The 27,579-nt window shown below is 39.6% G+C and overlaps 1 protein-coding gene across 3 annotated transcripts in view; it reads right to left on the bottom strand.

Moving 5' to 3' along the window:
* The window catches only part of GRIA4 (glutamate receptor, ionotropic, AMPA 4), a 238,332-nt gene that overhangs the window by 56,474 nt on the left and 154,279 nt on the right, over positions 1-27,579 (bottom strand). For 2 of the 3 annotated variants that reach the window (XM_010562112.1, XM_010562113.1), the window contains exons 5-10: positions 23,173-23,226; positions 21,024-21,182; positions 19,056-19,223; positions 17,334-17,438; positions 8,622-8,732; positions 425-631 (exon numbers count right to left, since the gene is read on the bottom strand). In XM_010562112.1, coding sequence (XP_010560414.1) covers positions 425-631; positions 8,622-8,732; positions 17,334-17,438; positions 19,056-19,223; positions 21,024-21,182; positions 23,173-23,226 — 804 coding nt within the window. Of the gene's footprint in view, positions 1-424; positions 632-6,053; positions 7,300-8,621; positions 8,733-17,333; positions 17,439-19,055; positions 19,224-21,023; positions 21,183-23,172; positions 23,227-27,579 lie in introns of those variants that run through there. The other variant, XM_010562114.1, reaches the window with a different exon arrangement.

Here is a 27,579-nt window from a genome sequence, read left to right on the forward strand (position 1 = left end):
TTATATATGTTTAATAAATGATGGTGGATTCTCCATTTCTCAAACTAGACCAAGAGTCCTATCCTCTTTAAAAGATCTGTCCACCATTCCATGAAAATGAATAAATGAGTGATATTCTTCCCAACTAAGTTTTATAATGTGTCAGGAATAGATGGTCTATAACACTAGTTCTAACATTAATGAATTTTTAAGGGATGCACAAACTATGGATGTTCCAATGTTACAAGGTACTAGTTGACTAAACAGTAGAATTTGCATGAAACTATTTGATTTTCTCTTGAAATTAAATGAAAGCACAGAGATCTGAAACAGAATTCTGTTTCTTTTCTGTGACCCCGAGGTTAAATAAAATGCACACATACTTCCTATTTTATGACTAACACTATGATAAATTAAATCCTGCTTCAAAAATTGGTATGCTTACCCCGTAAACAAGTTCTCCCACCATCCCATTCCAGATTTTTGTCTCTGGATCCCTTGCTCCATATTTTCCATCAGGAACAATGGCAATTTTGTACTTGATACCAATATGTTTTGCAATTTCTGACGCCAGATCTACACAGTATCCTTCAAACTTGTCATTCCCTTCAAACGTATCATGGTTTTTCTTGAACATAACATATGGGGCTTCCTATAATGAAAGAAGTAGAACTGTAAAGGAGAAGTATACCGAATATACTCTGAAAAGTAACATGTCATCTACTGACTTAACAACACACATTTTATCAAAAGTTCATGGATAGTATTAGCACATTTAAATTAAAATGTATGAACAGAAATCCTTCTAGAAAGGTATAATATTTACACTGTAATTTGGCTTATGCATTTCACAAGATTTATCAACCTTACAAATTATGAACACAAAAACTATGTAAGGATGCACATAAATTTTACTTTGCTTTAAATGAAAGACTTTAGTGCATTATATGCTAAATTTAAAGTGTGAATAGAGGTTTAACCCATACAATGCAAATGACTGTAAGATAATGCAAGGTATAATTTATGCTTTTGACTTCAGTAAGAAAGCATATCTTCTCACAAAATGTGGTTATTGTCTATGTAATTTCAGATGCACAGCCTGAATGATTTGCTTTCTTGGGGTTTAGAATGCATAGTTACTAAGAGGCTACATACATTTTAGTGAGAACATAGAAATACGTTCCCAAGGAAACACATATCTTCCCCTTCAAATAAAGTGTGGATTCTGCAAGGTCTTTTACGATGAATCTAAGCAATATGCATGGACAAGAATGGTATTAAGCTGACACTGACTTTACATGCTGCATGGAAAAGAAGTACCAAAATATTTTTGGATGGTGAGTGCCATTGAAAACGAGTAAAACCTGTCTCAAAAAGTGGATCTTACATTCCCTGTGTAAATCACACTATCATAATAGTGAACATTATGTGACTGGGAAATCAGGGTCACATTTTTTCTTTTTTGCTCTGTGTGGATTCAGACTTTAGCAATCATTATGTAAAACTATACTTTCTGGTGGCATTTTAAATTACTTCACATAATCCATACTCATAGCCAGTTCCAGATAAAATACTTGTTACTAATGTCACCCTTTGTTTGAACTTACATCACAAAATACTGGCAACTTAAGTTTTCTCTACGCTGGCCCTGGCGAATGTTGTTTTTTTGACACCAACCTTGGTAGTACTCTGCCCTATTCACATCTTTCCTACATACATAATTAGTACAAAAATAAAAAAAAAAAAGGTAAAAGTGTAGTCTGAGAATGTCTGCTTCATTGAAATTACATCAACACCAGCTGTAAGCAACAGCAATTTTGTAACCTCTATTAAGTGTTTATCAATGGAGGACACGTGGCATTACATGAACAATAGGGTGACTGAATAAACCAATTCCAAAATTTTTCATTGTGTCAGGTAATTCCTTTTGGATACCAATATGTAGCTCCTGTTAGCAGGGTGTGGATCCATCCAAGAGAAGAACTTGATAGGCGAGCCTGAACATTATCTTTAATTTACTATTATAAGGTGAAAAGGCAGAGAAATAGAAAAGAGAGAGATTATACATGGGAGGCACTATTCTCTTTACTTATGTAAGTTTACTCCCTGTGGTTACTCTGCCCAGGACCCACCTCTGTATAAGGATGGCAGAACAGGGCTTTGTGTGAGTGGAGAAAGTTGTGTAGTTCGTTTACATCAGTGTGAGAGGAAAGGTCCCAGATTAAATTCAACACAGTTTGGGAATGGGGAAGTGCTAGTGTTTCCTTAAAGACAGAGTCAGGTTCCTAAGTATTGCAGGAATGTTTCACTCTCAGGTGTATTCCAGGAACACCTCTCCTCCCATCATCTCCTGATGTTACTCTCCGCTACGGACATTCCTCTTTGGGCCACAATCCCTTAGCAGTAATTCAGTGTTGGAGGCCATTGATTGGATGGCCATTACTTCAGCTAAGGAACCACAAAGCATAGAAAAGTGTCCATAATGATCACTTCCAAAGTCAAACTCTGTCTGACTACCTATGTCTTTCTACATATGTCATTGCACAAAAATGGTTAAAAATAAAGAGGTGAAAAATACTCTCTCTCCTGACTGTAATTTAGCCAACTGCCAGCTAGAAATAACAACCAAGTCTTGTCCAGTATCCTGCATTTGTGGACTCTCCGTACAAGCTTCAGTTAGCTACATTTGCTTGCTGCACCTCAAAAGCAATTTTGTTTTTCAAAGACCAGAGTTAGTGACTGCTAGCTCTTCTGATTCAGCCTTTCTTATAAATCCAAAGCCAAAGGCATACAATTAAAGTCACACCAGGAAATAATAATTCTGGAGAGGGACACAAAGCAGACAGTCACAGAGGAGGACAGGTCAGCCTGCTCCTTCTCCCAAAACCCAGATGCTGTGCTTCTGCCTGCACCTCATCACTGACAGGGCTGCTACAAAAAAGCATTTCAACTGTCTCTGCATAGCAAAGCAAAGTGATGGATGACTTATTTTTCCTGTTAAAGGCTAAATAAACTTCAGCCCTCCTCCGCATGAGCTCTGTGAGAGAACGCTGAGAAGGGACGCAGTGGGGTCCAATACCATGCTTGGTAGGTGCAAGCAGCGACAATCCCATCCAGTGGAGGGACCACCAAATGAGGACTCAGAAGATCTGGGTTCTGGCAGGGATCCGTTGGGTGACTTGGAGGAACCACATTGGTTCTCTCCCCATCCACTTCTCTTTCTACACACTCTGATCTTACTGATTTAGAGCAAAATACAGAAAGGAACATCTCTTATAATGCAGTTCTCTTATAAAGTAAGGTAGTACCTCTTGCTGTGACTGCTTTAAAAGAAGCAGTAATTGAGTGAGAATTATTTCACACTGCCAGTGTGAAATAATACAATTAAAAATAATGGGAACACTTACTACCTTTTGCTCGCCATGTTGTCTTTTCCCTCCTACCTATTTTACACAGAATAAAAACCAGTTTCTTTAATTGTTGTGCCTACTTTACCTGCCAAATAATGAAAGATATATTTTCAAGGTAGAATTTGATGGGGAAATGTGGGTGGGACTGAATGTGGCTTTTTGATAAAGACTGTTTGCAAAAAAAATGAAATAGTAGCACTCGTTTTAAATTCTGTCCATTTCAGACTTTGGGGGTGTTCCAAACTAATGAGGTGTGCAGATGTTATTATAATAACATCAGGGCATGGAAAGGCAAGTTTACTGGTTTGCTAACAAGCAAGTTACACAGATGAACTTGCAAGGTCACACTGCAAAGTAATGAAATATCTGAACTGATCAATAGCACGTACTCAGCCATATCTTCTGTCTGTGGCATTGAAAAAGATGATTTTTTCTGTATAATCTATTACAATAGCATTTTCTAAATTAGAAGTAATGTTAGTGTAACCATGCTAGTCTAAAGATATAAGAGATGCAAGACATCTGTGGAGAGGTAATATCTTCTATTAGATCAGCTGTAATAGCTGAAAACAGTAGGCACACTTTTTCACCATTTGCAGTTATAGCATCTTGTCTAACAAAAATATTACTTCTCCCTACCATCTTTGTATTTATTACATTTTTGAACTATAAACTCTTAACCTACTGATGTAAAACACAGGTTTGACTTACTGCTGAATGAGGTTTAACACTGCAATATTTGCAAGGTTTCAGCTGCTTAATAGTATTCTCTGGGGTACTGAATCAAAGAAAAGTTCACATTGAAATGATCAATGACTAGCACGGAACAGATATTTGAAATGGTGCAAGCTTTACTTATATAATTCACAATTTTATAACAATACTTAACATTTGTAAATACAAGTTGATGTCTGCAACAATTACCTTTATAGATGTAAACAAATCATTCCACCACATTGCCACAAATTCATGTGTACAGTAAAATGCTCACAACTCATGATTCATACTATAAGGGAAGCTCGAGAAAGTAACTAATGCAAATACCAAACAGATCTATGTTTGGCTTTCCTATTCTAAAGTTCATTTCAGAATCTTTAAACATTGTAAAAATAATTTGTAAAAGTGACAATATTTGTGCAAGGAAATGTCTCATTTTTAGAACAGGAGTGGCACATACTATCACACTTTATTCTGAAAGAAACTTCTGTAGATGTCAATGGAAGGTTTTTTGCGTTTTGTGTTTTGGGTTTTTTTTTCTGAATAAAGTGTCCAGGATTCGGTTTGAAATCTTTATTATTGTCATGCAACAAACTTCAATTTTTTCTCCAGTTTACTAAACAATTTAATTAATAAAGTTTCTAATGAAAAAATATTTTTCTATTATGAGAAGGAAGGTTATAGTTAGAATTTTTGAGGTAAGACTCCATGAAGAGTATATCAGTCAAAACAATGAGGGTGGCTCTCAGTCACCTAATGAAGGTTATCTATCATCTGATATGCCCTACGGTAACCTGCTTGACCTCCAAGTGCCATTCTGCAGGTCCTTTGTGCTGCCCCTTTATGGATAGGTCTGATATCCTCAGTGTTCGGCATCCACCTATGGGCCATTGAATCAATTTCTAAATCTTTGTGGACTTTGATGAAAACTTACATACTTGAGGCACAACCTATCCCACATGCCTGAAACAACATACGCTAGCTGAGACATCCAGATGGAGTGGTCGTATTCTGCATGAGACAGGCAAGCCTCATCCTGCCAGTGTAAGAAATGGGGGGTAGGCAGTATATCCTAGAGCATCTTAAATGTCACTGAGTGCTTATAAGTGGGCAACTGAATCAATATCCTTTGTAAAGTCATGTACATTTAGTGGCTCAGTCATGAACTGGATCCTGCCCTTGAAGATTAATCTGCCAACACCAAGACTATCTCCTTAAAATATTGAGCTGGAAGCCACAATGCAGATGCAGCTCATGTACATCAACCTTTGTTTCTAAAGGATTTTTGTAATTTTTAAGTTTTGCAGTCTCACAGTAGGTACAAAGTTGGCTGTATCATGAAATGGATTAGAGACTTTGAAGTAGTCTTCCCAGTCTACTCCCCTATATTGTCAACTTGCTAAATCAGAGATGATTATTCTTCCTAGCTGGGTAAGTCACTCGCTTTACCTTAGTGTTAGAGGAGGGCTGCACATGGCGTCCCTTCTCCAGTCATACAATGACCCTACTGTGCATTTGGAGGTCCCAAGCCTCCCCTGGAGGGAATGCTTCTGCACACAGGTAGAAAATCTGTCCTTTCCAGAGGGCCAGATGTGCAGGAGGCTGTGCATCACATGAGGTGCAGGACACAGGTCTCTCCCAGGAACTATAAAAAGCAGGGCTGCACGGCAGCTGGTAAAGCACATCAGCTGCCCCTGCTGCCACCTCCCTCTGGGCTGCTCCTTCACCACATGACTAATTGAAGATAGGTTGAGTGCCTATGCACTAAACCAAAATTGTAAAATAAATTCTATGTGCTCTCACTACGTTACAAATGAACATAACATTTTGCCAAGTAGAAAACACTGTACTAAGTTCTTTGAGTGCAGAGTTAATTCATTATAATGCACCTTCTATGCAATAGCCATACAGCCACATTACAGCAAAGTAAGCATAGATGCATAAAAACTGAAGAAAGAGCAGGCAAACCAACTTGTGCTATTTGGCTTCAGGCAAAAATTAAAGCGAGCCATGCTGAAAACTTGTAAACTTTTCTTATACTGCCATGACACCTGTCTTCAAAGACTGAAAAGCCTGACAGCACTGGCTGCAGAAGCTTTTCAGTTTAGTGTTGGAAAATATGCATGCAACCAAAATTATATTTGTCATCTACAATGGTTCAACTTCCCTTCAATGTGAAGAGGGCAATGAAGAGGTGAAAAAGTCTCTGTCTGGCATTTGCAACATGATTATAATACAGAGAAGAGCAAAATAAGAGGATTCTGAAAGTTATCCTAGTTAAATATATCCTTTCTTTGTGTGTGTGATCAAATGATTATGGATGCTAAATCATTGCCCTGGCAGGCCAATATTAAGAATCATGGTTCTAATCTGCCTTCAGCATCATGTGTGCAGCTCCCAGTGCAGTCAGTGGGAGATGGGCATGATAAGGCAGAATTCACCATATATTCTTATTCAAACCAAATTCTGATATATTTCTCTTGCACTGTGATTTTGAAACATTGAAAGGGGACACTTTCTGTCAAGAAGCAGTGTTGCTTTCAAATAATTGCATTTATCCCAAAATGACATGCTGCATAAACATAGGGCATGCTTTGGAATAATAATTCAGCTTTTTGGTTTTGAAAATGATCCCACCAGTCCTTTCAATACAGGGACTGGAAAAGTTCTTTTGAAGATAACATTTATTATGAACATCAAAATGCTTCAATGCAAACAGGACAGGCAAGATAACACATTTTAAAAGCTTTTTTGTTTTCCTTTTTCTCCTTTCTGGTAAACAGGAACCTTTCATATTACTTTTCATTGTTATTTTTTACTTGCTTCTCCTAAGCTTGGAGCTATTTATGGAAATTACAGTATTCATGTATGGAAGCTTCAGTCAAAGATATCAGGATTGGTATGAGAGGAAAATTTCGACTGAAAGCTTGTTATTCACATCGTTCTCTTCTCAGCTTGGCAAAGTTGAAGGTTAACGTCATCTGTTCTAGACATTTCAGATTAGTCACAGAACTTTTCTTGGTGGTTCAGTGCCTGGTCATCCAGTCAGAGGAACAGTAATCCATATGGAAAAATTAGCTCAATGCTACTAGACTGGTGGTTAATACTTGAGCCTTAGTTAGGAATGTTCGCAGCATCTTGGGACTCTTTTCTTCCTTGATCAATTTCTTAAAATAGGATTCTTCATCAGAGGCTGAAAAGAGGAGGACTGTACTGAAGTATATTTTTTTTTCCATCACCAAGTCTTTTTTTTTTTTTTTTTTTTTTTAGGAAAAAGATACATATATTTTAAATGTCCCATGCAAAAAAATAAAATAAAATAAAAAGTTACACAATCTGGTTAGGAGTTACATTCTGAATTCCTGTATAGCAGTTTGGTTGGTTTGCATCCTGGAATGATAATCTTCAACAGGAGACTTGTTAAGACATATTTAATGTATAAATGCTGATACACACTGCTGGAAATCTGGTAACTAACTGCATTTTTGAGTAAGAAAATGTCTTGACACTTTCCTTTGGATTATTTTCAACTCTGTATTAAATTAGAAAAAATATTGCTTAACAACACATACAGAATATTCCTTCCCATTTGAGACACAGTCTATTCTAAAGGGTTAAAACATCCTGTCTAAATGAAGCAGGTGAAAAGGGCAGTGAACTGAGATGTAAAATCTTAAAAGCGGTCAGGTAAAGGTCACCCTTTGCCAGCTGGGTTTGACAAACATCAGCTTAAAAGGGCATGTCTGACTTCAGAGGGAAAATTGTTAAATATTTTGTTTAAAATAGAAATTGTAAGAAACAACCATTTTGAAAAACTATGTATTAAAAATGTAAATGAATGAAGCAACTGCATTCTCCTTTGCAACCACTCTTTAAAAACACCAATAACACTGGAAAATCAACCCCCAAATCTATTTAATTAAAATGGAAATTTTATTGAAATGATAAATAAACATATTAAGAAATATTTTCAAATGCATCTACTAAATTAATGTTTTCATTCATAATTAAAAGTAGATAATCCAGTTCTGATTGGCTGACTGAACTATACTACTTAGAATTTTAGCTCTTGCTAATGTCAATTTTGAATTTATAATGTATCGACAAAACCAGACACTGGCATTACAGACATCTCATTTTATACCCTCTGTTCAATTCTGTCATTTAGAGGTTTCAGGTTTTTCTTTTCTTCCAGTTTCTTGTGAGTCAAAATTTATCAATTAGAGGTTGAAAGAATTCACTTATGTTTCTGAGACTTACTTTAGTAAAAAATGGAAAAGATTGAATAAAGGAAAAAAATTACCGCAACTCAATTTTAAAAACCTGATTTCAAGTGAATCATTATATTAAATGTGTACCAAAAAACTCTCTGTACAGACAGGCCAGTCAAGATAATTAAGATATATGGCTCTCACCCTCCCACTAACCTAGGAACTGGCAGACTAAATTAGACCATAACTAGAAATGATATTGTGTCACACACCAGTATAAGCCTTAAAAAAAGAAGCACCTTACCAAAATTGTAGTGACAACTACTGTTCTATTCTCAATGGCTGAAGTGTCATTTCCAAGTGTAGGTTCATGCTGAATCAAAACTAATTTATCCATGTCATTCCAGTAACCAACCTGCAAAACAAAATGTATATAATTTACAGTAGAAAAGTCTACATTCTGTATAATTACAAATATAAATGTTTATAAGAACAACAGAGTGATCCGAAGATAATTTTGTACCAAAGGAAGTGCTGTCACACTAACAGACAGGTGCATGGTGGTACATAGCTAACACTTTGGGTTTACCGTCTTGCACCACTTCTGCACAGAGTCAGACCTGGTATCACTGCCACTCAGCTGTTCCTGAATGATCTGAGCTACTTACTTTGACCAGAGGCACAAGTTAAATCCCATTTTCAATAGTTTGAAGCCTTCCTGGGGCATAAATGAGATGTAAGAATTTTTGCTCTCCACAAGAAATTTTCATTCACTAATCCTCCAGATCTTCTGGTCTTAGATGGAGGAGTGAAAGACATCTGGATGACAGCTTTGCAATTCAATGGCTGATCTCAATTCCCTGCTCCATCATAGGCCTCCCAAGAGACCCCAGCCCCGGGAGTTACACCAGGCTCATTCCACTTAATTGCTGGCACTGACTTTTACTACCTACATGAGAAGCCCTGTTACTAAAGCTTTCTTTATACTCACTGGATAGACAGGCACCACCAGACAGTGACTCAGCTCATGCAGGATAAACAACCCTCCTAGAAAAGTGCTTGCTTCCCCCACTGACTCTAAAGTACGGTGAGAGTGACTCCACTCTAAAAGTATCTCTGGTAAGTGCCTACAGGGAGGTGGAACAAATCAGGTTTTCCTCTCCTTGGCTGCATTTAGGCTGCCACAACCCTTCCCAGAGTAGCCTTAAGGTGAAACAGCTGCCTTTGTTCATTGCTGGTGATGAACTACTCTAGAGCCAGGTTTCAATCACTCATTCTTGTATTCCCCTGGAGAAAAAAAAATTAAAAGTGGTGTGCCTGCAATCAGAAGCCTTCCCCTACATACAGACATTGGTCTTTTGCAGTGCACACCTCTCGTATTCAGTACAGCCTGCAGCTGTGCCCTGTGCATTGGTAGTGATGCTGCTGGGGCGCAAGGTATGAGTCAAAATCCTTGTGAGGGCCCAGGGATCCATTACTTGCTGTTAAGACCAGATGGGATGAAGGCAGCCTGACAAAAGGAGATTCCCCTTCAAACTTTTATTGATGCTTTTGGGAGCTGCTCAATGAACACTTAAAACTCACCACCTACCTCTAAAAGATCCCCACAGGCTATGTACTATGTCTTTGGATGGTCAAAAGAAGATACGAGACTTAAAATACTTCACCTTTTTTGTAAATCTTGGCCAGTTGGAATCTTACAGCACACTCATCTTCTCACTCCATGTGATGACATCATGTTTAGTATCTGTATCAGCAAGCGGTATTTCTGGATTTAGAGTTCCTCCTAATCATATAATGTTGCCCCAGGTGATGTTAGGTAGGAAAGGTCTTCCTGGGAAAGCTGTGTGCATGATGCTCCCAGTACAAGGCTGATGTCTATGAAATGGCAAGTGCTTCATGACAGTGGTCCCTTGTCTTGCTCTTGGAGATGTCTAATTCCAACTTCCCACCAATCCTTTCAGCACGCCATACACAGGTCCCTTAGCTGAAGCTGCTCTCTCGCATCTAACCTGTGGCTCACTAGCAAACACCCTCCCTTCTCCCCTTCTTGCCATTCTCTTTTCTGCAACTAGATCACGGTTGTCTGTGGACCCTCTGACAACATTGCTGGGGAATGGCTCAGTGCCTGTTCCTCTGATCCGGCGCTGACAGCACTCAGCTCCATGTCAAACAGACAACATGAACAGAAACATGTCAGTAGAATAGTGCTCTAATTCCACCTAAAGGCGCTCTCCAGGTTGCTCAGAACCTAATGAATTAAGAGACTGATCCTTTTTTCCAGGAAAGGTGCAGACAGCAGCAGTGATTTTTAAAGTTTCCTATCAAAGAAATGCAGTTGAAGCTGGCACAGTTGTTTTCAGAAGCACCTGGGGACCAGTCAGCAGCAACTCCCCCTTCCCTCCTTCCTCAACTAATTACGAGTTCATGAGACCAAGAGCTGGGAGAGAGGAACGCCTTGTCCATCTTACCAGAAGAGGAAAGGGAATTTTAGTGAAAAGTGGGCTCCAGACAGAGATCCAGGGTAACTGTCTGTGCCAAAGGACAGGCTGTGCCTTGGATGAAAAGACTTCAGTATGATGGAAGCTGGCTAAGTCATCAAATCAGATATGTAGCCAACATTATTTCTAACATTATTTGTAGAACCCAGTCTAAAATTCACCATCACATAGGATTCTGCCTCCATGATGTGGAAAAACATGATGTTCAGATCAATGCAGTGATGTGATATGAGAGTCTAGAAGTGCAGGGGAGTGCTTTGATTTCTGGTCTCACATGCATTAAAGAATCCTGTATATTCATAAAACAGTCAACCTTCCTCTTGATTTTTACATTTACTATTTCATTAATTTCCTTTTTGAAAAAAATTTATGGAGAGGTAAGTCATTTTAGCAGTCCCTAGAGCAGTGTGCAGACACATTCACCACAGAGAATTATAAATACATAAATAATTCAATATGAGTGAGTGAATATGATTGAATATGAGTGATTTTTTTTTTTCTATTAGTGAAGCAAACAAGCACAAACTCTTCCCATGCACAGCTTCTGGTATATTTAGTTGAAATATTCCTTTTCTCCTTGCAATTGCTATTACAGGACAGCAGCCTTGATTTAGGTGTCTGCAGCCAACAGGAAGCTTCAGCATTGCTGATATAGTGGAGAGGGAGGTTTTCTTCCTAGCAGGATGCACTGCTAACAAATATTCTTTTTCATCCAGACAATAACAGAGTCACAGGTACAATTGATAACTGAAAATGTCAAGTTCTTGTCAAAAACTGTGACCAGCTAAAGACAGAATATGTACACCAAAACCCAGCAGTTTGGGAAGCTCATTATAATAGTGAACATTTGGTTCTCATTGTGCAATTCCTCACTGCTGGGAAGTTCAGAAAGAAAGCAGAAAATGAATAATACACTGTGTTATAAAAGTAAGTACAATATGAAAATGCAGATAGAGATAAAGGAGGTTTTTGAGGAATGGCAGGCATTTTTTAAAGGAATTTTAGCTTGTGTGCATCAGTGTAAGCTTGCATGTGTGCATCTCAAACCTGTGCTAAAGTAACTCTGGAATTGGATTACTGAATAAATATGTAAGATGTATCATGGCACTTGTGTAAGTGTATAGATTCACAGTCACTGTAAGAGCACTAAATAATAATATGTTTTGCTATAAATACCTCAAATCCCCAAGGAAAAAAACCTCCTCAAAGGACAGGATTGAATTCAGCTGTTAAAGTACATCCAGTTCAATTTGGATTGCAATTGGAGTTTATAGCAGTTGTATCCACTTATACAGAGGCTGAATTTGTCTTTTAGGAAACAATATTGCAAAATACGCCTCAAAATAAATTTGTCTCAACTGTTTGAATGAATAGTGTCATTTCTGAAGGCCCATGTGCCTTGCAGCAACCATTGAAGTGCTCCTGCTGAAGCCCACAAGTCATTAAGGGCAACAGAATACTCAAAATATTTTACAGTCAATTTTTATGTTAGTTGCCCAAGTTGGAATTCAGGAGCTAAATCTTAGACTGTCTTGTGCATGTACATATATATGTACATCCTTTGTTTACTTTTTTTTCCCTCTTTTTTTTTTTTTAAGATCTTGGTGACATGATGAATGGTGAATGACAGAATCACAGAATGACTGAGGTGGGAAGGGACCTCTGGAGGTCATCTGGTCCAACACCCCTGCTCAACCAACAGCCAGTTGCCCAGGACTATGTCCAGATGGCTTTTGAACATCTCCAAGGATGGAGACTCCACAGCCTCCCTGGGCAACCTGTGCCAGTGCTTGGTCACCCTCACAGTAAAAAAATGTTTCCTGATGTTCAAAGGGAACCTCCTGTGTGTCAGTTTCTGCCCACTGCCTCTGGTCCTGGGCCTGGACACAACTGAAAAGAGCCTGGCTCAATCTTCTTTGCACCCTCCCTTCAGGTATTTGTACACATTGATAAGATCCCTCTTGAGCCTTCTCTTCTCAAGGGTGAACAGTCCCAGCTCTCTCAGCCTTTCCTCATAGGAGAGGTGTTCCAGTCCCTTCATCATATTTGTGGCCCTTTGCTGGACTCTCTCCAGTATGTCCATGTCTCTCTTGTACTGAGGAGCCAAGAACTGGACACAGTTCTCTAGATGTGGCCTCACCAATGCTGAGTAGAGGAGAAGGATCACCTCCCTTGACCAGCTGCCAATACTTTGTCTAATGCAGCCCAGAATACTATTTGCCTTCTTTGCTGCAAGGGCACATTACTGGCTCATGTTCTACTTGGTGTCCACCAGGACCCCCAGTGCCCTTTCTGCCAAGTTCTTTTCCAGCTGGGTTGTCCTCAGCATATATTGGTTCCTGGGATTGTTCCTTCCCAGGAGCAGGACTTTGCGCTTCTCCTTGTTCAACTTCATGAGGTTCCTGTTGGCCCATTTCTCCAGCCTGTCGAGGTCCCTCTGGATGGCAGCATGACACCCTAGTATATCAGCCACTCCTCCCAGTTTGGTGTCATCAGCAAACTTGCTGGTGGCACACTCTGGCTCAGATCCAGATCATTAATGAAGACATTTAATGGGACTGGTCCCAGTTTTGACCCCTGGAGTACACCACTAGTTACTGGCCTCCAATTAGACTTCAGCCCATGGATCACCACTCCCTGGGCCTGAACCTTCAGCCAGGTTTCAGTCCACCTCATCATCTGCTTATCCAGCCCATACACCAATAGCTTCTCTAGGAGGATCTTACAGGTCACAGTGTCAAAGGCCTTAGAGAAGTCCAGGTAGACAATATCCACTGCTCTCTCCTCATCTACCAGGCCAGTCATTTCATTCTAGAAGATTATCAAGTTGATCAAGCATGACTTCCTTTTGGTGAAGTCAGCCATGCTGACTATTCATGATGATTTTCTTGTCCTTAATGTGCCTAGAAATGGTTTCCAAGAATAGCTGCTCCATCACCTTCCCAGGGAACGAGGTGTAGTTCCCTGGGTTCTCCTTCTTGCCCTTCTTGAAGAGAGGAGTGACATTTCCTTTCCTCCAGTCTTCAGACACTTCTCCCAGTCGCCATGATCAACCAAAGATTATTGAGAGTGTCCTTGCAATGACATCTGCCAGCTCCCTCAGCACTTGTGGGTGCATCCCATAAGGCCTCATGGACTTATGTACGTCCAGTTGGCTTCATTATTCCCTGATCTGATCCTCTTCCACCAAGGGTACATCTCCCTTGCTCCAGCCTTTCTCCCTTGTCTCTGGGATGTGGGATGGCTGAAGGTGGGTCTTGCTACCAAAGACTGAAGCAAAGGCGGCATTCTGTACCTCAGCCTCTTCCATGTTCTGTGTACTCAGTTCCCCTGTTCCATTGAGCAAAGGGCCCACGTTTTCCCTAGTCATCCTTTTGTCACCTCTGTACATACAGAAGCCCTTCTTGTTGCCTTGGACATCCCAGGTCAGATTCAATTCCATTTGGGATTTAGATTTCCTAACTTCTCCCCTGGATGTTCAGGCAATGTTTCTGTATTCCTCCCAGGTTACCTATCTTTGTTTCCACCCTCTGTATGTTTCCTTTTTGTGTTTGAGTTTGGCTAGGAGCTCTTTGTTTATCCATGCAGGCCTCCTGGTGTTTTTGCCTGACATTCATTGGTATGGAACTCTTTTGAGCTTGGAGGAGGTGATCCTTGAATGAAGCAGCTCTCATAGGCCTCTTTTCCCTCCAGGGCCTTACCCTTTATCTTTCAAGCAGATCTCTGAGGAGGCCAAAGTCCGCTCTCCTCAGGTGTGAGCTTGCTTTTCACCCTCCTCCCTGCCCTTAGGCTCCTGAACTCCACCATTTCACGCTTACTGCAGCCAAGACTGCCTTCAACCTTCACATCCCCAAGTCCCTCCTTGTTGGTGAGTAGGAGGTCTAGCAGACAACCTTTCCTCATTGGCTCCTCTATCCCTTGGAGGAATAAATTGTTGTCAGTGGACTCCAGGAACTTCCTGGATTGCTTATGTCCTGCTGTGTTGTTGCACCAGCAGATACTGGGGTGCTTGAAGTCCCCAGTGATGACCAGGGCCTGTGAACATGAGGCTGCTCCTATCTGTCTGTAGAGGACCTCATCCACTTGTTCTTCCTGGTCAGGTGGCATATAGCAGACACCCACTATAACATTACCTTGACCTGTCCTCTATTTAATCCTAACCCATAAACTCTTAGCTGGTTCCTCATCCATCCCCAGGCAGAGCAACATGCTCTCCAGCTGCTCTCTTACGTACAGAGCAACTCCCCCTCTGCATCTTCCCTGCCTGTCCTTCCTAAAGGTCCTGCACCCCTCCACTGCAACACTCCAGTCACAGGAGCTATCCCACTACATCTCTGTGATCCTTCTCCTCACACCCTTTCCCCTCACCAGCAGGTTTTGTTATTGTTCTGCAGACAAGAGTAAAGTAATAAATGCTGCATAAATGAAACTAATATGAGCATTGGCTATTTCCCATTTTGCTAAGCTATATGGTAGTCTGCCTTTCACTAGCTGTGCTGTTTTGTAATGCTCTGTTCATATCCTTAAAGCTGTGGGCAACAAAAATCACTTTTCTAAAGATTAGAGGCATGCGTTATTCTGACTAGAAAGGCTAGTCCTGAAAAGATATTGCTGGGTGACTCATAAGTCACGTTATGTAGGACATGAGAAGAAGATATTAAAAGTGAAGGCCTCTTAGTTCAATTAAGTATAGCCATTTCTTACGTATTATATAGGATTTGTCAGGCTGGAGCACAGAATTGGTCCAATGATCACATATGAAATACTATGTAATACAGGAGAGAGAAATTCTTGTGAGTAGCCAGATCTGTCAAAACTGTTACAGCTTGTTATATCAAAGAAAGACTGGCAATGGCTTAAGAGTGGCAGAGAGGCATGCCTGAAAAGGTAAGAAAAGCACCTTGGGACTCTAGCACAGCACAGACATAGCTCCTGTATTTGCAGCCACCCTCCCCTTAAATTGCAGGCAAGAAGAGAGGGTGGGGACATCCCTGCAGTGGTGCCAGCCAGACTCCTCTCCCAAAACAGGTGACAAATGTTGAAACAGGAACAACAGGCCACTTTTGGCAGTTTGCTGCCAAGCAAATTCCCTAATGAGTTACTGAAGTTATGACCTGATTAACCACATCTTTTCCACCTTGTCTTCCCTCCTGTACAATTGGGAATTGGGAATGGAAAGGTCATATTTCACCATTTGCCTTGGAGGCACCCCAGTCACCCCTACATCCTCCTGGCTGTCAACAGTGCAGAGCAGAGCCAAAAAGGAAGCAGGAGTGGCAGCAAGGTCAGACACATTGCCTGACAGGAGACCCTGGGCTTCCCAAGAAAAAATGAAGACAGACTCACCTTTCCCAATTTATTCTTCAGCCATCTGTCATACTTTCAAAAGGCAACTGCACCAATACACTCCATACACAGGCACACGCTTTGCTTTGGTCTACACCTTTATACTGTGATGCACTGGCAGTTTGTTCATCCCAGTGTGTAATTCTGCTCTGGGTCTGCAGTTTAACACTGCCTCCTCATCACTCTGGTATGTAACTGTCTTTGGGAACGCACAGTTCACCTGGGACACTATTTACTGGGCTTGTCACCTCTGGCCCGATAGCAGAAGACTCTTTAATTCAATTCTGATTGCCTTGACCCTACTCAAGTGGCCATGATTCTCCTATTCACCATCACCTTCTCACTTTTTCTTGTTCTGATGACCTTGTAAACAAAACAGGCTATAGTGCCTCCAAACGAAATAAAATCCTTGACCCTGAGTGCATTTTCTGCTCTTTATTTGTTTTACACTATGGGAAGTGGACAAATTTCAGCACAAAAAAGAAAGGGTTAACAAAGTACCCAGGCTTATCTTTTCAAAGAGATTGGGCTGAGTGATAAGCTATATGCATTCAGACATGGAGGATCTGCTTAGGCATATATTAATGTGCATTTGCCTAAGTTGCTTACAAGCAACCAATCAAACACATAGGGTTAGATACTGCACTTAATTTCAGAAAATATAAGTATTCAGGGCATTCTCTCTTCCTCCTCTCTCCTCTCCTCTCCTCTCCTTTCCCCCTTAAAAGCTGTATGTTAGTTACAGCCTATGATTCATGTTTACACAGAATGTATAAATGACCCTGCCTAAAAATGCCAGTAATTGGTAAGATGGAAATCTTTGGATAAGATACAAGAAATAGCTACTATCCAGACTTCTGACCATCTTCCATCACCCAGCAGCCTAGCAACATGCCATCCAGCTGGTTTTCATTAGTATGCTTGACAGACTGACATCCCACCTCTCCAAGATGCACACTTGTTTTTGTGTTCCCCAATTTGTTGCACTGAATAATAGTATCTAGTAGAAAATGCAGTTTAAATCTGCTTCCACCAGAAATATTATCCATGTATTCAATATATTATCTTTTTTTTAAACCACACAGAGTCCAGTTTAATGTGTTTGCATATTCATTTCATCCTACATGACTCATTTATATATCAGGATAGTAAACAATGTCAGCATGTACCTTCCGAGGGCCTGTGTTTTTCAGCTCAAAGACATCCATGGTGTAGTTGACTCTGCGACCATAGTGGTCAAACTGAACGTTCCCTGTCAATCCTTGTATTCGAACCTACAAATGGAAGAAAAAGCATGATGAAGATCCAGCCTTATATTCTTTATTTCAGGTGTCACAGAGCAGTGAAAGTTATCCTAGCTGTGTCCTTAGGTTACCATTACAACACCGCTCCAGAATAGACAGGCATTATAAAGCAAGAAAGTTGGCTACTTTTCCTTTGTATTCCTTTTTCCTGTCAAACCATGCTCAAAATAGGGTTAGATATGCCAGTATGTGAGGGCTAACAAAGACACACAATGGACCTTCTCTTCTTTTATGCTGTGGAGCTCTACACTTTCCAGCTGCAAGTCCTAAAGAGAAGTACATTTTTTACCATTCTCATCAGTGCTGCAAAACATTTTGGATCACATGAAATAAACCTAAAGGATGTTTGTCCTGAGCTCATATATCTTTTTAGCTTACACTCCGGTGGATTAAATGTATAAATTGAGTATATATTGCTCATCAAAGTAAACTTGACAACAACCTTGGCCCCAGCAAACCAATTTGCTATCACAGAAGATGGGCGACATGCATAGGGCCTGAAAAGAGTGTTTTCAAAGCCTCAGTGTGGAGGACAGATGTAAAACCATAAGATTGACTGGCAGTTTTCCACCACCTGTGTCTCCGCTGAAACCAGAACTCTTTGTTTTTCTTTCAGCGCTTTACTTCCTCACCGAAGGAAACCCAGACTGTGGTCCTCGTGCCAAAGAAGACATGGCCATATTGCTGCTGGCTTTGATTGTATCAGGATCTGGCCATAGAAACCTCTTTGGCTGGATTCGAAGGCTCATGCTGTCTGCCCTAACACAGAAGCCTGACTTCATGCTTCTCACAATTGTTACAGATCTGTGCTCTGCACAGACTATGTGAAGCATACAAAATGCTTTATTTCTATCCCTGAGTCAGGATGTGGATTTAAACCACTTACTCCTACCTCTGTCTATTTCTATCTCTGCTGATTTTTCTCCAGGACTGAAACCTTGGCTTCCAGGCACAGAGCTGCCAGATCTGTCAGCAGTCACTTCTCAGCAGTTTCTCCTGAGTGGAGCCTGCTCATTTGCAATGATTTAAATTCTACTGCGGGATTTTATTTTCTTCCTGTCCCATTCAAAGGACAGGCTAAATCATCTTGACAGAGATCTGGAACTTTCTAGGCATCCATATTCATCAGGAATTCAAAATCCTGACATCAGAGAACAATAGCTCTGGGTTATTTCTTTTTAAATTAAAAAACACTACCTATGTGATTTCCCTGGGAGAAATCTACTTTTATTCAAGAGGACAGAAACATATTTGAAAGGTTATATTATGTAGCTATACCTTTTTTCCTTAAATGACAATATCTGTACACCCAGGTTATATGCAAAAGCAACAGATGAGCTCACCAGTTCAGTGGAGGAAGTCCCAACTATCTTAATAGAACTAATAGTGGTTTCAAACAGTAGCAGTTCCCCTCTGCCTTCATTCCAAGTTATAAAACAGAATAGCCCCAGCTGTTTCCAAATGGCAACTGAAAAATAAATTTCTCCTCTCCTGTTGTTACCATTGTGTATAATGGCTTCTAAATCATATAGTGTACAACTAGTATCCTATATTCACAAAGATCACTAGAATAAAGCCTACCCTTACCTGTTTTAATGTCCTCTCCATATCAATTCCTTGACCCCATGGGGCTGCAGGGTTAGCAAGACAATCACCAGCATTTCCTCTCCTTGAAATATCAATTTTCTGTCTTCTAAGATTACGGAAAGTTTCAGCCATCACAAGTACTCCATCGTATGTTAATGCCGATGTATACTAAATAGATGGACAAACACACAGCTTTAGAGTTGGCATGTCTTTACAAATGTCAGCTGTCTCAGATATTTCTAGTTTGATTCATTATGCAGCAGTTTCTACACCTCCGTTTAGAAAAAACTCTTCTCAAAATCAAAAGCAATTTTGTCTAAAGCACAAATGCAGGACTGAGAAAAGTACACTTCAGTAGCTCCAGCTTTAAAACTATTTCTTAAGGGTAGAGAAATCTGCCTCTGAAGAATTATTAAAAGAAACAAATTGACCTGGAGATATTCAAGTCTTAATTTTTTTTTCCAGTTGTCTCATATGTTAGGGAATAACCCCACCCACCCAACTTACTCAAAAGAAAAGAAAGAAACAGTAACTCACTGAGAAAATACAACAGAAAAAATGCATGGCTGCTGAGCAGACATCCAGGCTATTGGAATTGTTAAGAATGATCAAGAGTACGTTCTTCCTATTGGAAGACCTATGTTGGCTCTCTGAATGACACAGGGCACTGAACGGTCTGTGTTTCTACACTACCTACAGTAACTGCTTTAGGTTAAGAACATGCCAAATGAAATGTGTAGGGCCAAGTCTTCAACAGATGTTAGCCTGGAGCCACGTAAACAAAGGGGCATTTACTCAGTATGGTCCTCTGATGAATATACTGTGCCAGGAGAAGTTGTTCACATGCCCAGGGCTGCTACTGATATGCCCTGTAACTTCCAAAATTTAAATTCACTTATTCAAGTCTCATTTCCTTCCTTTTCTTTGTCTTGCATACTATAAGCTCTTTGGGACATGGCTAATTTTTATAATCTCAAATTTTGGTTATCCATAGGTGAATTATGTGCAATTCAGGTTAATCATGCTGACTTCTCAGGAGGAGGCAGCACAATCCTGTTCATGTTGCAAGGAGTCCTCTAGGCTAAATTGTTCCTGTCACCAGTATGTGGGGATGTCTGCACTCCATAGCCCACAGCTTCCTTGTTTTTTTTTCCTCCAGAACAAAAATTTTTTGAATAGTGACCGTATTATGCAGCTATGCTTTGTATTATCCATGTTGATACTTTCTCTAGACTTTGCCAACCTACCACTATCCCAGCCAAGGGACGGCTGATTGCTTATCTTTGCACAGTGCCCAGCACAAAGGAGCCCAGTCTCAACTAGGTCTGATATGCATTAGCACATATAATAACAGAACTATTTTGATGAAGTCATATTTATAGCTATGTTGTGATTTGCCTGCCAAAAAAATTATAGGTGAGAGAAATACTTTGTTATCCATCTGCGAGGGATTAGGATAGAGGAACGCTGGGATGTAATTTCACCGTAAGATCATGCCTGAAAGTGATTACTACACCAGGTTTTGAGGTGCATAGAATTTCCAGAGGAAAGGAAATGAAAATTAAGGGTAGTAAATTTGCAATTCTGGTTATACCCCATATATAGAAGAATTCAGCTGTTGGGAAAGCTCTGCACTCTGAGTGAATCTAGATAATTAGACTAATTCATGTAAAATTTGTTGAAATTAAGTTGTCAGTTAAGCATTTGACCTTTAATTCCTGTCAGTAAAGGGGTAGAGTTGGAGACTAAGTGACAAAGGACATTAAAGTACATCAGTGAAATGTGTTGCAGTTTGTGTTTCTATCATACAGTCATAAGGATGGGCATAATTAGTCGCCAGTAATAGTAAGATAAATTGTCTTCTCCTCTGCCTAAATATTAACATCTTTATTCATATATTCAACAATGTTAATCAGAAATTAGAATACTTGAGTGATATCTTTGGTAGTGCTTCAGATCATCCAGTACCTTTGGTGGGGTCTCAGATCCTGGGTATTCTCTCTGGTCCAGCTTCTTCCAGCGCTGCATCAGCTTAGTTACCATCGGGGTACTGAAATCTACTAGCTGAAATCCAGTCACATTGGCTCCTCCATGCATAAATCTCTCCAGAGAAATATCTTTGAATCCCTGGAAAATCAATTTCAGATTTTGTTTGTCCTTGTACACCACTGTGGGTCCAATCTGTTCTAGGTCAGCAAGGCAGCATAAAGAATGTACAGCAGCAGGTGTCCATTAGAAGCCAAGACTTAAAACCAGAGAATAATGTTGAACCTTTTTTCATAATTTCCATTTGTGTAATAAAGAATGAAACAAAACTAAGAAATAAATTTCCCACATTACTGCTAGTGTGGTCTTGACAGCTAAGCAACACATTGCTGGGAATGGCAGACAGTTTTTGAAGAAATGCCTTTGGCGAATCAACCGAAAAGTGCCTCCAGAATATTAAAACCTTAATCCAATTTCCATCAAAGTTGGCAGATTTGAGTAAGCACTGTACTAGTGTTTTAACCAATGCATCCCTGTTTCTTTGCATGTTTGCAAAATGAACACTATTGTGTAAATACATTTATTCCAGGACTCATTGTTTAGGCTGAAGGTATCTGAGATATTGAGATAATATAATGGACATTAGAAGGCAGAGACAGCACATGAGGATCTCACTGTTAGTGCAAGGAAAATATAAGATCAGAATCACACTTTTGTGAAATATGATGGTGATAGCTCTCAGATCTGCTATATATTTAAAGCCTAGAGTGACCCCCAACACTGAAAGAAAAAGTAAAGTACATATACTTCCTGACTTACTAGTTTCTCAGGCTAATCTTTTCAGCACATATAAAGATGAATTCTTTAGTAAAATTTGCCATTAGAGACATAACTGAACTTCAAGAAACTGCATAATGCAAACTTCTAAAGCAAGCTAAGAAGCAAGTATGAATCTTTCTGGTCTTTTCCTATCTGCTATGTTTAATGCTAGCTCAGAGGTCTCTTATTTTTATTTTCTTAAATTCCTCTGATGGGCATTTATCAGTGCAAACAGAAGTGTATTATCACACTTAAAAAGGAAAGATTTAGGGAAAAAAAAATGTGGGGTACTGACTCAATACCACAGGGAAAAAAACTGTTAAGGACAGAGATTTGATTTATGTCCTAAAGGATACTGGCAGTAAATATAAAAGGTGGTGCATCAGGAAGTCATATTACCCACATTATTGAACAGCTAGAAGATAGCAACGTGTGCCCCTGCTGAAGCAGATGAATGGATGTGTCTGTCACCACTCTATATCCCAGCAGCAGTTCACTGCAACATCTGGATCTTTGTTTACAGCAACTATTTTGCATGGGAAAAATTACTTGGGGAACTATAAATTTGTAATGCTGAAAATCTAATTTGTAAGACCTAAGAGAATAGACATGTTTCATTAAAATGCCTGAGGTCTTCAAAATAATCTGAAGTGATCTTAAGTTAAGGTACAAGTACAGCAAAGCACAATAAAATATTCCATGTCAACTAAAATTCCTTGAGTAGAGTAAAAAGAAAACAATTTAAAGCATACATTAGACTCTGTCCTACATTGACTATGCTTGGACATGCAGGTATTTCAGCATAAAGAATGGGTTATTATAATAATAAAATATTGCATGTACTCTTTCTTTGCCCTCTTCTGAACATTATCTCTGTGAATGTGCAGTTTAGACTTAGAGCGAAAATACCGAACTAGTAATTTTACTGGAAATAGCTGATCTTACAACAAAATGAATGTTCCCTGGAGAATGTAGAAAAGTTACCTCAAGAATTGTTATGTTAGTAATATTAAAAAGATGAGTCAAAAATCATATAGTGTAGTTCTGTAAATTCTAATTCAGCCACAAGATACACTTAGCAGTCCTTTATGCTACATTGATTTTGATAAAATTTAAGAGAGTAACATTGTGCCCTTCTGGTCTAGATGGCTGTAACAACAAACCCAAGCTCTTTTACACACCATAAAGAATGTATTATGCACAACCACATGTTACTGACAAATGGCAAATGTTGCGTGAAGTGCTATAACTTCAAAGTAAAACTGAGTGTTTCACTTACCGAGCAGAGTATAATTCTAGAAAAGTATCTTACCAGGTTGGCAACAATATAATGGTATCCTTTAACATGCTTTCCCACGCTCACAATCTGTGGGAGAGAAATCAGAAAGAAAAAAGAAAGAACAATGTCATATTGTTTTCTCTAGAAAGGTGTCTTCATACCCAGATAGATATAAATTCTGAAATATATAACATTAGTAATGTAATTTTGAGAGTCTTTCTTCTATAAGGTAGCTATAACTTTCCAGATGCTTAATCACCGGAAAAAGTTAAAATGAAAGTGCGTAAAGTAATGAACTGGTAATCCGAGTGTCTTCCGTATGACTGAAAATGTTACTGTAGTATACTATTTTATCAAATAGAGGAATTATCTATGGGATACAAGTTCAGGAGGAGGAAGTCACACATTAGCCAAAAAGCCTGCCTGCTGATGTACCTTTTCATTTTAAATAAATGTGGAATTTATGAATCAAACTGGGTTTTCATCTCTTGGGATCAAAGCTGTTTGCCCTTGAGGTGGTCAAGTACTATGAGTGTTATTCAGCAATTAGTAATACGCTAAAGACTTTGGGAACAGGCACGAGCAAGCACAGAGCAAGAATGGACAGCGAGGCTTTAACCCTTGAGTGTTTAACCGAAATATAACATCAAGTGATGCAAAAAGGGAACAACCATGATGTGCAGCTGCTACTGACTTGGCAAGATCAGCCACAGGGTTTAGACAAAAACTACGTCAACCCACGCCTTGTATCAATATTATTGCCATTCCTATGATGGAATGCCTCTTATTTAATGTGCTGAAAATAAAAAATTAAGAAAGAATATTATGTCAGTAGAAAATGGTGTTAATAGCTTCATTATAGATTAAAGCTGTTTTTACCAAAGAAGCTAACAGTAATACCTGCAACATGCAGCTTGCATTTAATACCAGTAAAGGGTCCTTTTAACACTTATTTTTCATAGTGTACCACTCATTTAGAAAAAGTCTGCTTGCAGCCCAAATATGTGAGTTTTTTTCTCCTCAGGTACTCATCTCCACAAAGCATTTCAGCTTCCTTCCAAATGAATAATTAAAATACAGGCAAAATTTTTCCATACAGTGCAGGTTACTCTATAAGTAATGGGAAATTTACAGATCTGTCTCCTTTCCTGCTTTGAAATCTCAGCTGTAAGCCCTGTCCTGAAGAGTTGGCAACCTCTTGTTTTCATGGATCGCACCTCATGTTCAAAAGACAGAACAAACATTCGCTAAGCCTTGCAGCCCCTTTTCCCAGTGCAGCAAAAAATGATTAATATTGCACTTTGGAGATGAGAGACAAGTTGCTGAAGGACTAAATAATTTGGCCAAAGATACCCAAGGATCGAGGATCTAAACCTGGATTAAGACTTGGAAATGCTTGATTCCCGGCTGTTGATCCAGTAAGTCAATTTGCTTCTACAGCAGAGTGGAAGGGAAAATCAAAGGGATGTGGCATAAGCATCTTGTCAGAACTGTTTTGGTTTAATTTAATTATTTTAAAGTAATAAAGTGAATAAGCAATTTTTCTGTTATCCTTTTGTTCTTCTTGCTTCCCAACCTCTATTTCCTATTTTTAGTCTGTAGATAAAATGATCATATTTAAAAAGCAAAACATAAGCTAAAAAAACCCCAAACAAGACACCATACCCCCAAGCCATGACCAGATTGTCACCCTTCATGTAAACAAATTGCTTATTTTGGACCCAGTCAGCCTCCCGTTAGGATCAGTGATTAAATACCATTGCTACCATTTTACTGGGGGGTGGCAGAGAGCAAGAGGCTGAAATCACATTTTTCCTTATCGCCAACTCAACCCACGAGGAGGGTGCTGTCAAGCCATTTTTTTGCACTGAATACAAAGGGTTCAGATCCCTGCTGGCACAAGGAGAGAGTTCAATGGCTTCAATGGGGATGTGATCCCTGACACCAATAACACTTTTACATCTGTACTCCTTCAGCAATACATGGTAATGAAAACAAGTTTGCCTCCCCGTTACAAGGAAACTGATATAGATTAAAAACTCACACATTTAAATAACTATAGCATCAGAGTTTGAATGTAAGAGGACTGACATGATTTAAGATGCACATGACATGATAACTGTGCTCCAGATCCTCAGCTTGGCCAAATCACTGCAACTCCCTTCAAGCTCTTGGAAGCTGATGTAGCTTTGGCAATTAACACCCTTAGTGATCTGTTCCCTGGTTTGGTTTGGTAACACAAATTGTGATGACTGTGGCAATGTATCAGTGAAATAAAACAAGCACATGATCAACCTGCAACCGTTGAAGTATGTAAGATACATGTCCATACTTGTCACAGTCAAAATGAGTAAATACTGCAAATGACTAACCAGATTTGCTTCTGTGCTTGTTCCTAGCAAATGCATGTAGAAATGACTGTGGAATTCCTGGATTTAAGGTGAACAATACAGAATATTTTTGAAAAAAAATTTGAATTTTTCAGTGTATTCTCTCAAAACTTGTCTCTTAGGGTGAGTAATAAAGGTACGCATTTATGTATCATCTAGTTGTCTTAACTTCCTTTACAGTCACTGGAAAGAGGAGGAACTTTGAGGAAATGATTCATCTTATTCTCAAGCACATGTCTAAAATTAATTAGACAGCTTGTGCCCTGAAAGTACATATTTTTCTGCACTGACTAGAAAAAGAGTTGATGATGATCAGCTCTGATGTAGACACCTAAATTTTATAACCCTAATGTTAACTGAGATGAATTTCACCCTAAGAATGCTGATCATGCAGACAGACAAGACAATGATGCTATATGGCTTGTATTTCCAACCAAGATTGGACGCAATTCTGATTTTGAGTTTGAAAATGTTTATGGTTATTGATCACACACCGTTTGCAAACCAGGAATTGCGTATGATTTAGGAAAAAAGTGCCTGTTTAGTGAAACAGCTTTCTGTGAGCTTCTCATACTTTTGAATCTCCAAAATATATATATATAGTCACCTTTTCCTCTCAAATACTCAAAGCTGTAATTATAATCTTTAAAATAGGATATGAATTCTCACTACCTGAAGAACTACTTTTCTTTACGCTGTACTTCTGCACTGAGATAAATTGAGGCAATGAACTTAAGTCCTACATAACAAGAGAAGGAGTTTCTGACAGCTACTCAATCTGGAATGCAAACTCTTACACTCTCTTTCTCTATTCTTTAACTAGTTAGCAGTGACTAGAGCTGTAACAGAGATGACACCTCAACCATTCCATACACATAACAGTAAATATTGCCCTGAATGACAAACTAAACAGATAAGTGCTGGTGAGTGAGGGAAGAATATTTTTCTTTTATGGCAGAGCAGAGAGGGAAGTTAAAAGAACCAGCAAATATATCCTGAAAGGGGAAAACAGGACTGAGATTTTGACAGATGAGAGAGTGTTCCAGAAAGCCTTTGCTGCAGAAGTTCATTAAGTCTGGGGGCACCTTAAAAACCCAGGTATGTCCTTGTGTACCGTCCTGCTGTCTAAATCAACAGACACAGCTGTCTAGATCCTGCTCTCTAGATCAACCAACAGCTGGAAATACAACACAGCAGTGAGTAAACAATCTAGGAGGTTCCTGGAGTGTGTGGAAGATAACTTCTTGACACAGCTGGTGGGTGAGCCAACCAGGGGAGGAGCCTTGCTAGATCTGTTATTTACAAACAGGGAAGGACTGGTGGGAGGTGTGATGGTTGGAGGCTGTCTTGGGCTTAGCGACCATGAAATGATAGAATTTTCAATTCTTGGTGAGGCAAGGAAGGTGGTCAGCAAAACCACCACTATGGACTTCCAGAGGGCAAACTTTGGCCTCTTTGAGGCACTGGTTGAGAGACTCCCTTGGGAGATGGTCCTGAAGGGCAAAGGGGTCCAGGAGGGATGGACATTCTTTAAGAAGGAAATCTTAATGGCTCAGGACCAGGCTATTCCCATGTGCTGCAAGTCGAACCGCTGAGGAAAATGACCGTCCTGGCTGAATGGGGAGCTTTTGCTAGGACTCAAGGAAAAAAAGAGAGTTTATCATCTCTGGAGGAAAGGGCGGGCAACTTGGGAGGAGTACAGGGATCTTGTTAGATCATACAGAGAGAAAATTAGAAAGGCAAAAGCTCGGGACAACAAAAAATGTTTTTACAATATGTTAACAGTAAAAAGAATCCCAGGGAGAATATCTATCCTTTAATGGATACAGAAGGGAACGTAGCAACCAGAGATGAGGAAAAGGCTGAGATACTTAATGCCTTCTTTGCCTCAGTCTTTAATAGTGAGTCCAGTTATCCTCAGGGTACTCCACCCCTTGAGCTGGAAGGTAAGGATGAAGAGCAGAATATACCCCCCTTAATCCAGGAGGAAATAGTTAGTGACCTGCTACGCCATCTGGACACTCACAAGTCCATGGGACCTGATGGGATC

This window comes from Haliaeetus leucocephalus, unplaced genomic scaffold (assembly GCF_000737465.1).
Source record: "Haliaeetus leucocephalus isolate CR32 unplaced genomic scaffold, Haliaeetus_leucocephalus-4.0 Scaffold155, whole genome shotgun sequence".
NCBI lineage: Eukaryota > Metazoa > Chordata > Aves > Accipitriformes > Accipitridae > Haliaeetus > Haliaeetus leucocephalus.